This window comes from Aulonocara sp. 'chitande type north' Nkhata Bay, linkage group LG18, assembly GCF_057382095.1.
Source record: "Aulonocara sp. 'chitande type north' Nkhata Bay isolate Kocher_YH1m ecotype deep benthic linkage group LG18, A_spYH_male_GT1.1, whole genome shotgun sequence".
Taxonomy (NCBI): domain Eukaryota; kingdom Metazoa; phylum Chordata; class Actinopteri; order Cichliformes; family Cichlidae; genus Aulonocara; species Aulonocara sp. 'chitande type north' Nkhata Bay.
In genome coordinates, this window is record NC_141361.1 from 20,744,575 (window position 1) to 20,761,067 (window position 16,493).

The 16,493-nt window shown below is 41.0% G+C and overlaps 1 protein-coding gene across 1 annotated transcript in view; it reads left to right on the forward strand.

Moving 5' to 3' along the window:
• Window positions 1-12,961, forward strand: part of eif2b3 (eukaryotic translation initiation factor 2B, subunit 3 gamma) — a 35,804-nt gene extending 22,843 nt beyond the window's left edge. The window contains exons 6-12 of the mRNA XM_086272335.1: window positions 538-627; window positions 3,412-3,548; window positions 4,013-4,203; window positions 4,858-4,920; window positions 5,104-5,252; window positions 8,894-8,997; window positions 12,770-12,961. Of these exons, the coding sequence (XP_086128461.1) occupies window positions 538-627; window positions 3,412-3,548; window positions 4,013-4,203; window positions 4,858-4,920; window positions 5,104-5,252; window positions 8,894-8,997; window positions 12,770-12,822 (787 nt within the window). The 3' untranslated portion in view covers window positions 12,823-12,961. The remainder of the gene's footprint in view (window positions 1-537; window positions 628-3,411; window positions 3,549-4,012; window positions 4,204-4,857; window positions 4,921-5,103; window positions 5,253-8,893; window positions 8,998-12,769) is intronic.
• The last annotated feature ends 3,532 nt before the right edge of the window (window positions 12,962-16,493 follow it).

A 16,493-nucleotide genomic window follows, 5' to 3' on the forward strand; every position in this document is an offset into this window, starting at 1 on the left:
GTCGGAGAGGACGTAGGGGTGTTGATAGATTTGTTTATTGAAACGTCTGGGACTGCATTGTTTTCTTTAGGTTGTCGCTTCGTAAATGTCACGTTCAGACTTTTGACTCCGCTTCTCCCTATGTGAAAAAAATTGTGTGAATGAGTGAATGCATGACGGCTGCCCTCAGGGCGACATCTATGGTAGACGGCAGAGGACAATCACGCATTATAGCTGGTTTTGCCGTTTTTTTCATCAAGTGTTATAGTCCTGCGTGCAAAGGAACACAGATTAAAAGTGGCTTGAGCAAACGTGAAGTAAGCATTAAAGATAAAACCAGCAGGTGACGAAGAGAATCAAAGCACACTCCCCCAGAGGTAGCACCCAATTAAGATGGTAAAAGCAGCGCAGGTGTGCAGTGTGTATTTTAATCTATTCGTTTCTGTGCATCACACTTTTCCATTGTGTGCAAACGGTGGATTTTAATGCTTTGTTTTCACGAACTGAGGACACTTTGTGAGCTTTGATTTCCATCTCTGTTTTTCCTTTTACCCACAGACATCCCAGGATGCTCATCAAAACGGGCTTAGTGGACGCTCACCTCTACTGTCTGAAAAAGGCTGTCGTGGACTTCCTCACAGAAAACAAGTAAGTTTGGGGGGGTTGAATCTTTATTTTAACAGGAAGTCCTACTGAGATCAGACTGTTTTACAAGAGAGACTATACAAACTCACAAAATATTTCCAAAAATCTGCAAGAACAAAATACAAATAACCACACCAAGAAACACTAGTGAACTCTCAAGAAAAACATGTCTCCATCACCATATTCTTTATGATGCTTTTGAAGTGAATAATGAATATAAGTATGTCTATGTTTAGATCTTTCTGCAAAGTAAGTCCACAGTGGACATAAAAATTTCCCCAGACCTTTTTCACTTATTTTTGACTGTATTTTTTTTTGTTGAATTTTGAAATTTTCCTGTTTATGTCTGCTCCATGAGAGGTATTACCCAACAGACTTAGACACATATAGACACAAAATATATGCATACGCCCCACACTCAAGCTGACATGAACTCTACCTTGCTGCTTAATCTGTGTGTGTTTAACATGGTTACATGGTGTGTAAGGCTTTGAAAGGTTCTGTTAGCATGGTATTCTAGTGAGGTGTTAATTTGTTTTACTATGTGCCACTGAGACAGGCTGTTAGGCCTTTAGCCTCTGAAGTGAAGCGGTGTGACGGGGGAGCTCGCTATAGCCGGAGGAGTCTGTATAGGAGTCTGTCTCTGTGCTGCATCTGAAAAATGAAAGGCTAAAGCTGTTTTCACTATTTTGAGAATCAGGGTTTGTCAGCACTTGCTCTTGTTAACCTGAAACAGACAACAGGAAGCGGGCCGCTTCAAACGTTGTCACTTCTTGAATGCTGGGTAAATGCTTTCTGTGAATTTCTTTGACAAAACCTTATACAAATGCCTATTTTCACACAGGTAGTGGGAACTAGCACTTTGAAGTCCTAAAATTAGCATTTGCATTCTTACATTTTCCTTTTATATTAAGCAAATTGATGAAAATTGTTTTGACAATTTTGAAACAATATTATTTTCAGCAATATTGATTATTTGTCATGATTATTCGTTCATTTTAGGGTCAGTAATTTTCTAAATTTAACACTGCTTTCACTTCCATGTGATGCAACATGTTCCATCTTTATGTAAAAATAAAACTACTTTTCTTCATTTACCCAAATTGAGTGCATCTTTTAGAAGGAACAAAAAACATAAAAATATGAAAAGCACAAAATTACATGAGAGGGGACTGCTATCTTTGGTCAATGGAAGTGTGATTGCAGTTGTGATTTCAGCACATCTTTGTGAAGGAATATGTAGACGCACTGCACAGCCTGAGTTTTGTGGACGATTTGTGTCAGCAACAAAGCATTGTTTTTCTTGGCCTTCATGCCTTAATTATCCTGCAGTTTGTGGTGGTGCATTTTCAGGCATGTGAATAAGTGGCTTATATTGCTTTGAGGCGCAGACACACCTCTACAGCACTGTTTGCATCTGATTTCTTCTTGGTTAATATCACTAAATCCAAAGTATCTCCAAACAGCAGATGATAGTCCACTTTGAGCAGAAACTCTTTACCGTCTGCTGTGCCATACATTTGATTTTTGTTGTGCGTCTGTCTTTTAACACACTGTTAGTCATCCTGAGTACATCCAGGAAACCTCTAGTTGTCCAGTGCAGGGAACAGCTGTGATTGTCACATGCAGTCGCATTGTCAGGCTCTGATATAGGGAGCGCTTGATTTGCTTTTGCTTTGTGTTCTATTGGCGAAGCATTTACTTTAAATAGTGCTTGATTGTATCCGTTTAATTTTGGGAAGCAAATATAATATTATTTGTTGGCAACTTCCCAAAACTGGGTGGCGATGAGACTTCCACACGTGTATTTTGTAACTTGCACATTATTTCATGAAGAAGTGGGTACCACGCTGAAAGCCGAATTGTGGAAATCATTTATTACCCATTGTTAAAGTTCAACAACTATAAATGGAGTGCATCCACACCAGGCTACTTTTATTCCACTCAATAAATCCAAAGCCAAGCCAACAAACACAAATCCCCTTTACTAATCCTGTGAATATTTTTGGTTAAAGCACTTGAAAGTAGCAATTTGCCATAGAGATGCAGATGTAAATCTTACATCATTGCATCACCAACGCACCCTCTACCGCCACCATATATCATCTCTCTTGTTAGATGACTCATTTCTTTCTTCAGCTCTTTTCTTGGACTCTTTTCACGGCTCCTCTTTGCCTCTCTTCCTTTCTCCTCAATGTTCTTTCTCTGTCTCTTGCTCAAGGAGAGAAATGGACAGAGTAACTGTTGTTTTTCTCCTGTCATTCAGATGGAAATTCTAATCTCCCTTTAAAAGAAAGTAAGAGAGGGCAAGTGGAGGGGTGTGTGGTGTGGTAGAGAGGAACACTGAACACAGCGCAGTCCAGAGAGGAGGAAAAAGAAATTAAGATGAGGATATTGCCTCCTGATTTACACAGAGAGAAACTTCGAAGAAAGCTCACTGTTAGCTCTTTTTATTTTTTTTTAATTAATGTATTTCTTGCTGGAACATCATCAGTCTTTAGTCAGTGCTTCCTTTCCTGATTTTGATCGACGTCTTTATAGGGACAATGACTCCTTTATACATCATTCAATTATTTATTACATGCTGTTATTGAGTGTTACACAATTACTGCTTACAACTACTCTGGTGATATTCATAAAATACAACCATTTTATTCCAGTATAGTCTATATCTTTTCATTTTTACCGAGATATTGTAAGATGTTATGATTGCATAGCATGAACTAGTGTTTCTTACCTGATCCAGTTGCTAAATGACTAAATTAATGTGTTTCTTTTGTATCCTAGGTCTATCTCATCGATCCGTGGAGAGTTGGTGCCATATTTGGTGCGTAAACAGTTCTCCAAAACTGTTAACAGCCAGAAACTGAAAGACGACACAGACGATCAGACCCAGGAAAAAAACGATGGGCCTGCAAACCACGGTTATTGTTTGCATTCACATAACATATCTTCACGCTCAGAATCAGAGGAGGAACAGCATTTAACAACCCAAGCATGATTCTTCTTCTTTGTCTTTTGGCTGGTCCCTTTAGCGGCGCCACAGCAGATCATCTGCCTCCATCTCACCCTGTCATCAGCATCCTCCTCTGTTACAACACTCTGCATGTCCTCCTTCATTTATCCTTGTATTTTCTCTGTGGTCTTCATCTTTTCCTCCTTCCTGGAGGCAAAATAATTGATATCCTTTGTTCAGTACATCCACTATCCCTCCTCTGCAGATGTCCAAACCTCAGTCTTGCCCAAAGACTGCAACCTTTTTAAAATTCTTCTTCATCTTGCTTATAAACATTCATCATAAAGAACTTCTAGGTTAGGGCATCGCTGCCTAAGGCATCAGCTTCTAACCCTCTTCTCTTCCTGCATCTCTTCCTCTTTTGGTGTCCAGAGCTCCTCATCTCATCTCGGGACGAGCCTCTCCTCCAGCTGGCGCAGGAGCGCTCCTGCTGGAATGACCACCGTGGTGATATGAGTGAGGCCTACCATGGAGGAAAGCTGCGCTGCTATGTTCACATTATGGACCAGGGTCTGTGCTGCCGGGTTAATACTCTAGCTGCTTATATAGAGGTGAACCGACTGGTGAGTCAAACATTCGACTGTTTGTTTTGTTTGTTTGGGGTTTATTTTACGTGTATGGCATGACTACAATAGCCTAATCGTGGTTAAATGCTTATGTGTACATGCTGTTCCCAGAAAGTTGATTCTGTTTGTCTGGACGTAGCAACATCAGTGGGAGAAACGTGAGAAACCAGACTGAAGAAGTCACTTGAATGAGTGATGAAATGCATCTCCCACTGAAAACGCTACATCCAAATGAGTCAACTTTCTCTAATTTCCTTTCTTGGATGACATCACACCGCTGTCAGTAAAATGTCATCTTGAAACTTCAGATTTAGTATTTTCGGTCACCAATTTGATGATAAATTTACTCAGGTCATACATTTAGTAAGAGCTGGTCCTTTTATCAAAGACTTTTTGCAGTTGGACCGTGGGAACTGCCCCCTGATGGCCATTTTTAGGAATGCACTTTTAAGTTGACTTTACTTGTGAAGGAACATTTATGCCTCTCAGCTATTCTAAAAACTACAAACCTTGTGGTCAACATGTTTGGCTTTTTAAAAGAAACGTTGTAAACACGCGGACACTCCATCCATCTTTTGTTTACAGTCTGTTTTCAAACTCATTACTACTTTCTTAATCACTCTTTCACTCCCCCCGTTTTCTCTCTGCTAGGCCCCAAAGCTGTTTGAAGAACCATCAGTCCATCCATCCGCTGACATTTCTGAGAGATGTCAGGTGAATATAGACTACAAGCCATGCTTGTATTTCAGTTATCTAGCATTTCCCTCTTGTTTTGAACTTTTTCAGATTGTCTTCACTTCATCAGAGCCTTTTATTGTCGTCTAAAGGCACTTTACAATACGTGGACTAAAATTGTGTATGCATGTATCTCCGTTGCTGTTTGTGGTGGGCTTTCAGATGGGATCAGATAGTATCATCGGAGCTGTGTGCCACATTGCAGACAAGACTTCCATAAAAAGGTCTACTATTGGAAACTTCACCACTGTAAAAGAGAAGGTCAAAGTCACCAACTCCATCATCATGCATGGCGTTACCATCGAGGAGGGGTGAGAACACACACAGTTGTACACAGACATGCACACACTTGCTGAGGTTGTGTACTTTGAAATGGTTTCTTGAACACATTAATTTAACCTAAAAAAAAAAAAAGGGAATTTCACCTTGAAGGCATGTTTATAGATTAAAGTTTTAATTATCTGGCTTGTTTTTTTAAGTGTGAAGTTGCTACTTGCATGTGGTGGGTGACAAGCAGCAGTTAGCAAGCACACGTTTCTAAACAGAAGCATGAAAAAACACTTTTATCCTCCTGTTCAGCTGTTTATATTATCTACTTGACTTGAAGTGAAGGAACATTTATGCCTCTCAGCTATTCTGAAAAACCACTAAACTTGTCATCAACCTGTTTGGCTTTTTTAGAATTTATAAAAGCATAGATGTGGCTCCCTCTTCATTCGCTGCATACCTTTTTATTGAAGTGTGTGTGCGTGCGTGCGTGCGTGCGTGCGTGCGTGCGTGCGTGCGTGCGTGTGTCCGGTGATAGGACGTGTAACAGGTTTTTTGTTTTCTGCGTTCTGTGGGATCGCTGAGTTAACAATGTAGCTATTGGTGTGCAACCAGCCAGAGACCAGTTCCAAACAAACACAGAGCTGGTGAAGTGAAACACACAACATCCATACATTTCATTTAAGCGCCTAAATTACTTGGCTATACCCAGTTTCCCACTGGTCCTAGAATTTTTGGAATACCACAGGAGTTCAGATGATGCTTTCCCTAATAGCCCGCCGCTATTTAATAAAATCACGTGTTTGGTTTAGCCTTTAAGGATCAGTTGTCCCTCCAGTTTGCCATCTTTTATTTAAAGAATGGTTTCAGCACAGGGGTCTAATCAGGCTCACCAGGAGGTAAACATTGTAGTTACTTCACACATGCACGTCTGTGCTTACATGTAGAGTGTTGCAAATTGTGTAGTTTTTTTTTTTTATTTTTTATGATGTTATTCTTCCACTTCGTATCATTTTTAACAGCAAAACAAAAACCCACCATACAGCCAATGTGCTGCAAATTGCATCATGTCAACTTGAGATTTAGGAACTCCAACTTGGTTAAAGAAACACAGAAGCTCAATGGAGAGCATGTCAGATGTTGTAGTTGTGATTTGAGTCCAGTCTGAGTAAGGATGCAGCAGGATTTCTATCCAGTCCAGTTTCAGCTGTAGTCAAGAGTTAAGGTGGAAAGAACTGACTGCTTTGCACAGAGAGCAACAGTGTCTACTGTAGAATTAGCATGTAGATTGATCTGTTTGGTGTCTTAGGGCAGGAATATTGGTTTAAAGGGACTCATCTTGGCTCTGGATTTTAATGCTCTCATTCACAGGCTCCTGTTTCTTTTATCTTAATTCTTCTTCCTCTCTCTCTTTTCTTTACATCAAGGCCTCAACGCCATCTCCCTCTCTTTCTGTCTCTTGCAATCTCTTCTTAAGCCTTTCAGGGACCCCAGCCAGTTAGCATGGGGACCCTCATCATGCCCATGTAGGTGCACGCACAAAGGCGTGAAAGAAAGAGAGACAGGAGAAGGGAAGAAAGAAGCGAGGGGAAAGCAGGCTAGCACGCAAGAAAGAAATTGCAATTCTTTCTTTTCTTTCTTTGAGGACATAAGAAGGAAGGAGAAAGAAGGAAAGAAAGAGCCAGTATGAGGGGATTAGCAGACCCCAGCCATGTCGCAGAAACCCCTCGCGTTTCTGGTTTCTTTGTTTGGTGCTGACCAGAGCTTGTTGACAAAGCGCTGCATGTTTGGGAAGGGGGATAGTTGGGGTCAACTTTATAGGGGAGGGTTGGCACAGGAGGTGGGGGGTTGACATGCGTGTGTGTGTGTGTGTGTGTTTGTGTATGAGTGTAATAGAGAGGGAGGATGGTGGGGGGGGGTCATGGCAAGGAGGAGCCCTGGTGTTAGTAATTAGTGGTGTTTCAGCTTCGAAGCTTCTTTGGTGGTCTCTCTCTCGCCCTCTCTCTCTAATGTTACAAAACTCTGAATCTTGTAATCTCCCATCACCAACTACCACCACCACCACCTTCTAGGTAGTAACTTAAACACACACACACACGCACACACTCTTTTCTCTGTCTCCCTCCAAGCCTAACCACCTGAATAGAATGAGCCAATACAAACCTGTCTGTGTGTGAGGTGCACAGGGCCAAGTGTGTGTGCGTCACTGCCTGGGCAAGACCTACATGTGTTCTCCACTGGGCTTCCCGAGCTTCTGAAACACACGCGCGTTTCTTACCCCACACACACATTCGCAGATACACGCCCTTCATGGTTAGTCGACACAGGACACACAGGACTGTCTGTGTCTCTCTCCAAGAATTTTATGGTGATGGTTTGGCTGAATGTGAGCATGCACAGTCGGTTGGCACTGCCAGCTCAGGTGGGACTCCAGAACGGGGCCTACAGCGTACACACACACACACACACACACATATATGCGCACACAGCGTGGGCGCCTTCCTTAACTTAATAGAGATGCTAATGTTGTGTCATTAAGTTTGTTTGATTGGATAGTTTGGATAGTTTTGAGTTTTCGGAGCAGGTGTGAGGTGGGGAAAACAGTCCGAATGTCTGTGTAGCCTCCGGTGTGGCCCTCAGTCCATGACGGTGCAAGTAAAGAAGCTTAGCGCCCAGCTGGAAAGCTGCGCCTTTCCTGTGAAGCTCCCAGTGCTGCATGAATGTTCTTTGCTGTGTGTACCTGCCTGTGCGTATTTACACAAGGGCCCAGAGAGCAAACAACTGAGCTGAAAAATAATGTTTTAGGACTAATGATCTACTGATTCATCCCTTATTCAGGTAATACAAGATTTATGAGTCTTTTAAGAGGATTTTCTTGAACTGTATGTTTAGGAAGGGAAATTTGTGCATTTTTTTAAATATTTTGAGGATAGTGTGGAATAATATTTATGTCAATTTTAGAAGACTGAGGAAATAGTTCTCTTGGACAATGTGACTGCTTTTGTTACTCTTGTAATGGTTTTCCCTCTCGGCCAAATCACTCTTGAAACAGCGATTAAATCCCGATGAGATTTTTAGCTGGATGAACAAGGGTATTTTTCATGAAATCTCTGGTAAAGTGGTGATGCAAAGAGAGCCACAAGTTTGTGGCATCTCTTCATGTAATGTCAGTTTTCTTTCCTCTGTTTAAAGGAGCGTTAAGGTCCCAGTATACGTGCCGCATTGGTCGCTTCGTGTGCTGCCGATAACGTCATCTCGCAGCCACGTCCGTTTATGCTCATCGCCACAGTGTAGGTAGCTGCTGCAGTTTTCTTCTGAACAAATAGGTGTGATCACTCTAAAAACACCTTCCCATCAGCACTGATATTGGAGAGAAGAAGTCAAAACCAGAGGCAAAGAATTTTTTTTACAAAGTCTTATATTTTCAAATTGTTGCAACATCTGTGATTCTATGAACATCTGTACTGATATACCATTAAAACTGCAGTAAAAACCGACATGCTGACGAATGGCATCGTCGTAAGATGCCATTCACCAGGTACCGCACGGCAGGTATAATGTATACCTGTTAGCTCTCCATGCATAGAGCCACCAGCCATCACTGTGGGAACATAGTGGCCAGCACACATGCAGATTTATTGATATAAAATCAAATTCATGCAGTTTGTGTGTGTGTTATTTTCAGGTGTAATATCCAAGGCAGCGTGATCTGCAGTAATGCTGTTATTGGCAGAGGAGCAGACCTCAAATACTGTTTGGTGGGAAATGGACAACACATCGAACCAGAAGGTAAGAGGCACCGAGATAAATACACACATATGAAGAAATGGCCTATCGGTGTTTATCACCTGATTTCATTTTATCCTGTTCACTCTTCTCAGCATGCCAACGTCTTGCCGTTCGATTTTAGCTATATGAAACAGTCTACCTCGGCAGGTAGTTTGTCTGGATGTAAAGGGTTTGTGAACATTATAATTTCTGGCTTTATAAGCACTTATATGGCTTTATTTATTTATTATTTGACCAGTTGGCAAAGCAGTTTCACCACAAGGTGAGTTTAATAGCTGCTCTGGTGCCCACACTATAGTCAACTCCTGTTTCCTCTGTCAGTACTCGCATTTCGGTTTGTACATTTGGACTTTTAATTCTTTTAAATGACACAGTTAAACAGGAGCATGTTTTCAATCCCCAAACTAAATGGACACTATGGGATAAATGATGGCCTCAGTAAAACAAATATCCTGAGCAATGGGCAGTAAAATCCTAGTATGGACAAAAAAAGCAGAGACATCTTGCACTCTTAACATTTTCCAGCACAAAAAATAGCTCTGACAGGCTGTAACGTCCAGGTTTTGTTGATGCGCTTATTTGTACTTCTCCCTGGCTGACTCGGATAAGGTGTTAATGTATGTGTGTGGTATCTGTTTATAAGTGCCAAGTGTTTGAGCCAACTAGGAAAGTTTCTTCATTCTCAAGTCTGATTTGTCAGAGATTTTTTTTTTTTTATTTCCTTAATCCTCTTGTCCCAAAAGCTAGCTGTGCGTGTGTGTATGTATGTGTGTGTCACATTGATGGAGAGGTTAGAGAGCAGGGCCAGAACAGGACCACCCGGAATTCAACAGCCTCCAGCCACATCCACACACACTCGCATTCACACACACACATACACATATAGAGAAAGAGAGGGCGAGCTCAGCTACCAGACTGAGCAGCCTAATTGAGTGAACAACAGGGTGTTCCAAGAAACAACAGTGTGAATTTGAGCTAAACTTGTCTAAAACTGTTGGAAACAGCTGAAGCCTTTTGGAGCATCCAGTGAGCGATTGCTGCAGGAAGTCTGATCTTGCTTCAGCTGTTTTGTTTTTTTTTCCCCCTTTTTGCTGTTAGACAGTTCCTGGCATTATTATACTAAACACTGGAAACTTGGACCTGTGTTTGCATGTGCTATAAGGCCAAAACAACAGCAAAGATACAGCCTTTCACCATAAATTGTCTCCTTTTATTTTAACACGTCCAGTGTATACAGCAAACTGAAGTCAGATTCATCAGACAACCCAAAGCCAGTCGTCTTCCTTAGAAGATTTTACAGTTTAAGAAAAAAACAAAAAAAAAAGTAGCAGATGCAGCAGAGAGATTTGATTCGGTGACTGAAGTTGCGACTTGCCATAAAGGTCCTGGGTTCACTGAAATGTTTGTTATTCCTCTAATTTGGCACATAAACTTACCTTCATATTTTGGCATGCATGTGCTGGATTTCAAAATCAATTAGCAGGCTAGGAAATAAAAACAGACTGAAAAAGAAGAGTGTCACACAGGTTTTTAATATATGTTCGATTAATCTGCCGTAACCTACTTCAAAAGATTTAACACAACAATTCTGGAGATTCAGTTTAACAGTGGCTCGCACACAGCCTGGCTGTGTATGAAGAACGGGTCAGATCAGATTATTCTGTGTAATGCTTTGCAGTAAAGATAAGCCTTCTTTCCCTCCTGCATTACATTGTTACTGCAGGAGAGCACAAGATTACCTCTCACCACCAAATTAGCTGGCTGACAGTGGGCTGCTAAAGACATTACACACCCACTCTGCTGCTGAAGCTGTTAGCAGCTAAGGACCACCCTGACAGTTAGCCACGCACACACACGTGCACGCATGCACGCACGCACACATACAATACACACGTCTACGTCCATCAGGTGTTGATATTTTAAAGATACATACCTCTCCTGTAGATGTTCTGACACTCAGATATGCATTCGCTATTGCAGGTGTCACACATACACTGCCTTTTATTTACACATGCCAACGATGCGAGATCACGCACTGGTCTTAGATGCTTTTGAATGTGTGCTTTTATTCTGTGAGTTACAAAACAATTCAGTGTTTTCTTTAAGAAAGCTCTCTTTCTTTCTGATTATATGTGTAGCACATTTTATGATGTAGGCATAGAATAAGTGGGCTTCAAAAACATAGACAAAAAAAGGCAAAGATTATCTATGACCGAATGCAAACAGCAGCTTTTGATAAGAATGCTTTGCTATAAGAAGGATGGAAAAGGAAATAGTCACAGTAATAATTATTCCAAAACACAGGTTTTTTTACCCCCACGTGTTGGCTCCTTTTATGTGTGTCACAGGCCCAGCAGTAGGAATATGTAACATGTAATGTTACATATGGTCCTAATACATCTACAAACTCTATTAGTTAGTGACAAATTATCTGGCCCAGTGTGAGTAACCTTTCCTCCCTTTCTTCCCAGTCACTCCCTCTTGTTCCCGCTCCTGCTGTCCCATGCTCCATTTGTTCTCCCCTCTTCACAGCTGAGGATAAGCTCATTCTGAGCAACAGATTCCTTCACACTAAAACCTGTCTGTGTGGATGGAACATAACTCTCTGCCACCGTTTGCTTTGGATCAGTACCGACGCTCGGGGATGGAGGGAAAGAGCCATGCACGGGGGAGTCGGGGCTGACTTTCCTCATGTTAAACTAGCTTTGAGTAGAGAATGATTTAAGAAAGGAAAAGAACCAATTAACTCCTTATTGGATGTGTATTCAGTTTGTTAGCTACTAGAAATATTATGCAGAAATAAAAAAACAGACTTTCTATTGCACTAAATATTTTGTTAGTTGATTTTTTTTCTCCTTCAGTTAATGAAGGTTACACTAAAAGGACAAAAGTGTTAGGCCACACCTCTTAATCTTTTAGGTTTGGTGTTTTCAGTAAAGTTGTTACAGGTATATAAGATCAAGCACCTAGCCATGCAGTCTGCCTTGAAAGCGTTTGTGAAAGAGTGGGTTGTTCTGAAAAGCTCACTGGATTCGAACATGGTACTTCAATAAGACACCACTGCTGCAAAAAGTCAATTCATAAAATGAATTCCCATCTAGATATTCCACGATCAGCTGTAAGTGTTATTATCGCAAAGTTGAACAACAGCAACCCGAGGAGCGTAGATTGTAGAAATCACCAACTCTCTGCTGACTGAATAACTCTAGATTTCAAACCTCCTCCAGGAGTAACATTAGCACTAAAACTGTGCTCCGGGATCTTCATGGTATAATGTTTATAAACAAATGATTAAAAAAACTCACGAAGAAGTGCACGAGTAGTCCAAGGTATAAATGTAGCTGCCAAATGACAAATTTTATTATTAGAAATCTTTGCATTCTTACGACAAAAAATCTAATATTTGTTTGGCGCCTGTAGCCAGTGATGTCAGCACTGCTGTGTCTGTGATGCGGAAGGGAAGGTGTTCACATTACAGGCAGTCGTTTTCAAACGATGAGCACATTATGGGTATTGTTAAAGCCCAACAACAACGATCTATAGTCATTCGGCATTTGAAATATTTTTTTTTTAAAATGTGTTTAGTGCACCAGTTGGCAATAAAGTGCAAGTCCATATTGCATGGTGGCAATATTCAGGAAGAGATCACTGAAGCTGACATTTGTGGATTGCACATTTTTGAATTTGTTTTTTCCCCTGTTTATTTTTTCAACTGTGAAGATCACAAGAGCTGCAACTGATATAATCTCTTTGTCATATCTCTTTTCTGCAGCTGAACGGACTAATGAGATCATCGTTGGAACAGACCAGCTCATGGAGATCTAGTTTTCACCTCATTAACCAATCCAAGTGCAGCAAAACACGGCCCTAATTCCCCCAGCGGATAGGCCAATCAGAAGCCTAGACTTTGACCTCAATTGGCTTTTTTGTACACAGTGTCCAAATAAACTCACGTCAGCTTGAACCTGTGGATCCGTGTTTTTATTTTATTTTATTTTATTTCTTTTACTGTTTTTAAGAAATCCTCTTTTTCTTTCATTTTACAGACTTTTTCTGTGGCAGTACCGAGTCAATCTTAGCAATCATGTCACCACATTAGTTATTATCAGATCACTACTGTCTCTTAATAGCAGCAGTCAATTACTCAATTTAGCCTGTTCCAGAGGGAGGAGCGCGCACTCATGCACGTTCGAATGTTCACGGGTGTTTACACATGCACACTGTGCAGCTGTGAAGACCAGAGAAGGGAGAGAAAAGGCAGTGGGAGGGAGACCACAATGGCGTGGGGGTTGAGTTTATTTGTACACAAAAATGGTGTATGTGTAGGCCCCGGACCACCCAACTCGATCCTGTATCAGTTAACACCGACACCCCGCCCTCACACGCACACGCGTTCACGAACGCAGCAAAGGAGGAAGCCGACTTGCACCCGATGCTTTTCTTTCTTCTCCTCTTTCCATTACTGCTCCTTTTGCTGTCACGAGATTTATTGCATTCCATCACTCGACTTTTTTCTTAAATTACAGGTTTGAGGGTTCCTTAGTCACAAAGGAAGAAGATGAGGACAGGGATGTCTGCAGGGATGCTTTTTTGTGTACATGTGCGTGCGCGTGATTTACTGTCCCCCGTTTCTTATTGTGTCTGTGGCCTTGCATGAGACATTTAGACTGTCTCTTGTGGCCTGATTATGTGATGTTCCCGTGTGTGTAGGAGAGAGATTATCGTGGTCCGGGTTTTTTTTTCCCTTCCCCTCTCTGGTGTCCTTTAGATAGCCTTGTTTGTCTATATCAGCTATACAGTCATGTGTTTCAAATACTCACTAAAAATGACAGTTACTTCTCTGACTTTGTATGTAAACTCTTGTAAAGTACAATTTACTGCCATAACAGTTTAACTATGCGAGATATGGACTAAAGTATGAATCATGCAGTTAAAAGTCAAAACTATAGATTTCATTCATTATTTGAGTTTCTTAAAGCAGTAATAGTTGACACAAAGTTTTACCCTTAAAGGGTTGTTTCTCTGATTAATAAACTCAGTCGGTGGTTTGTGTAATGTGTCGAAAATAACCTTGATCGTTTAGGAAAGAGAGCAGGAGCTACTCACAGCTTGATCTTGGAAAACTAAATCATGGATCTTAAATTTGTAGAAAGACATTTTATTTTTTGTAAGCTTAATTAGCAGCGACTTACTTGTCCTAATTAGCTTGAGAAGGATTGTAATTTCTCTCCATAGCAGTTTGTTTCAGGATTTGTAGAAAACCGGGCGGTCATCTTTAAATAGAAGTTTAGAATATGCATGTAAATGTAAAATGACACTATCATGAGTTCAGATTTAATCTGGGGGGTGTGATACAAATAAGAGTTACACTTTATTTATAAGTGTGTGCGTCAGGCTGAAAAAACGAGCTTTTTCAGACACTTATGTGGCTGTTGAGGATGCACCACAGAAATGTCTTCTCACTGTATTTACTGAAAGTACACAGACTAAATTACTTTGCAGCTTCTTGCTTTTTCTGCCTCATTTTATCTTTATTCCAATTTCTGTGTGAAACTTTTGCTAAAAGTTTTACTAATCATTTTTATGCTTATTTAAACGTTAAATCTACCTTTCATTCTCAATGTGAAATTGTCTCATTTTTGATGAAGTATTGCAATCACAGCAGTCACGACAAGCCAGTGGTTTCTGCAAAGGGCTCTTACTTTGGAACTTTTCCTCATATCGAGGGTGACTAAATGTGGTGTTGAAAGACTGCATTTACTAGCTTAAAAATATAAAAACAACAGTTAAGATTCACTTTATCTGTGTTCTTTGTCTTGGCCGTGTTTACGCTTTTGGTAAATTTCCACTCTGACCTCTCTCCTCGACCACATGATGAGATCTGGCGGCCGGGTGTGTTTGGGTAAAGGTTTGTATATTTACGCAAATACCTCGGAGCCCCCTCAGTAAAGCACCACCATGGCTGAACCCGTCTTCCAGCGCATACAGTAGATTTGTTTGCTTGTGCGTGTGTGTGACCATTATTAATCTTCTGTTACAGCAACTAATAACCCTGTGAACGACTGCAAATGCACATGTGCGCACGTGCATCCAAAGGTTTGCAAGCTATGAAGACCTGATCGTGTGTTTTATCATAAAACCAGTCATCTGTGATACAGAACCATTTCATAGATGATTACCGGTATTGGTTGTCCACAAGATTTGTCTTAACGGTTGTGAAATTTAGACAAACTTTTAATTTTTTCCGCGTGACTCTGTGGTGAGTGTTTACACCTGGTTGTTGAGTGTGAAGTGTGTATTGTTTTGTGATGGTGTGCTTGAATTATAAAGACAAAAGTTGACAGAGGTCTGGAGTTCAGCAGACTGGTTCTCATCAGAGGTTTTTTATTTTCCTTTTGTTAAGAGTCTGGGAAGTGGCTCAGTGTTGGTTGGGGAAGATTCAAATAGTTGTCAACATTTAATGCTTTTTGTCAAGATAAATGCATTATATGACACCTCTGGGCATGTTAGACTGATGCTATCTGATTTGTATAATAAAAGACAGCTGGTTAGCAGATTTGTAGTTTAAAAGGGGAAGTTCATGTAAATCTGAAAAAGTGGGGTCTCATTTACCCTCCAGGGACTGTGAACTTTTATAACGCCACACCCTGGCCACCGCCTGAATAAAACTGAAATAAATCAATCATCTTTGTGTTACACAAAGTCATGAAAAAATATATATAATACTTTTCCAGAAATTAGTGTTCCAGAGACTCTTGATAGTCTGTAAATGACTGATTTGCTTTTGTTGGAGCGATACTGTCTACTGAAGATGCTGTGGGGAAAACTATCCAAAGTAAAGTCTGGATCATCCAGAGTAAAGCTGATAGATTTGGTAAAGAAGTAGTTCACTTTTCTAAATTTTAACTTGTGAGTTAAGACGAGTCCTAAGAATCACTGTGTTAGAAGCAGAAAGGAAAGTACTCGAAGTTTGTTGGGAGTTTGTTCGTTTTTTTAAAAAAAATTAGAACAAATAGATCAGATTCAGAGTGGCTCAGTGATGGGTCAGTCATCATGAACTCAAGTTTTAATGGAGAAGTGTGAAATAAAGAGGAGTACAAGATGGGTGGGTCAGATGGACAGTGGAGGCAAATGTGTGGTGCACGGACAAACAGATGCACAGAGAGGTGGGGTGGAGTCTGTGCTCTGGGTGGTGGTGGGGGTGTCTGAGACGATGGGTGGCTTCGTGGCTTGAGGGCTGATTGTGGGTGAGTAAGAGACAGACACACACACAGAGAGAGCAAGCAGGCCACCCAAGTGGCAGTCAGTCAGAAACCTGCGTGTGTTTGCTGCTGACCCCTACACATTAGCACAACACTTCCTCAATTTGTCTTCTGTGTTCTCTGGCCACAAATGAATTTCCTCCCTCCCTCTTTTTTTTTTTCCACACACTATACCTTTTAAGATGCTACCGCCACACCAAAAACACACACACAGACACACACACCAGCATTTGA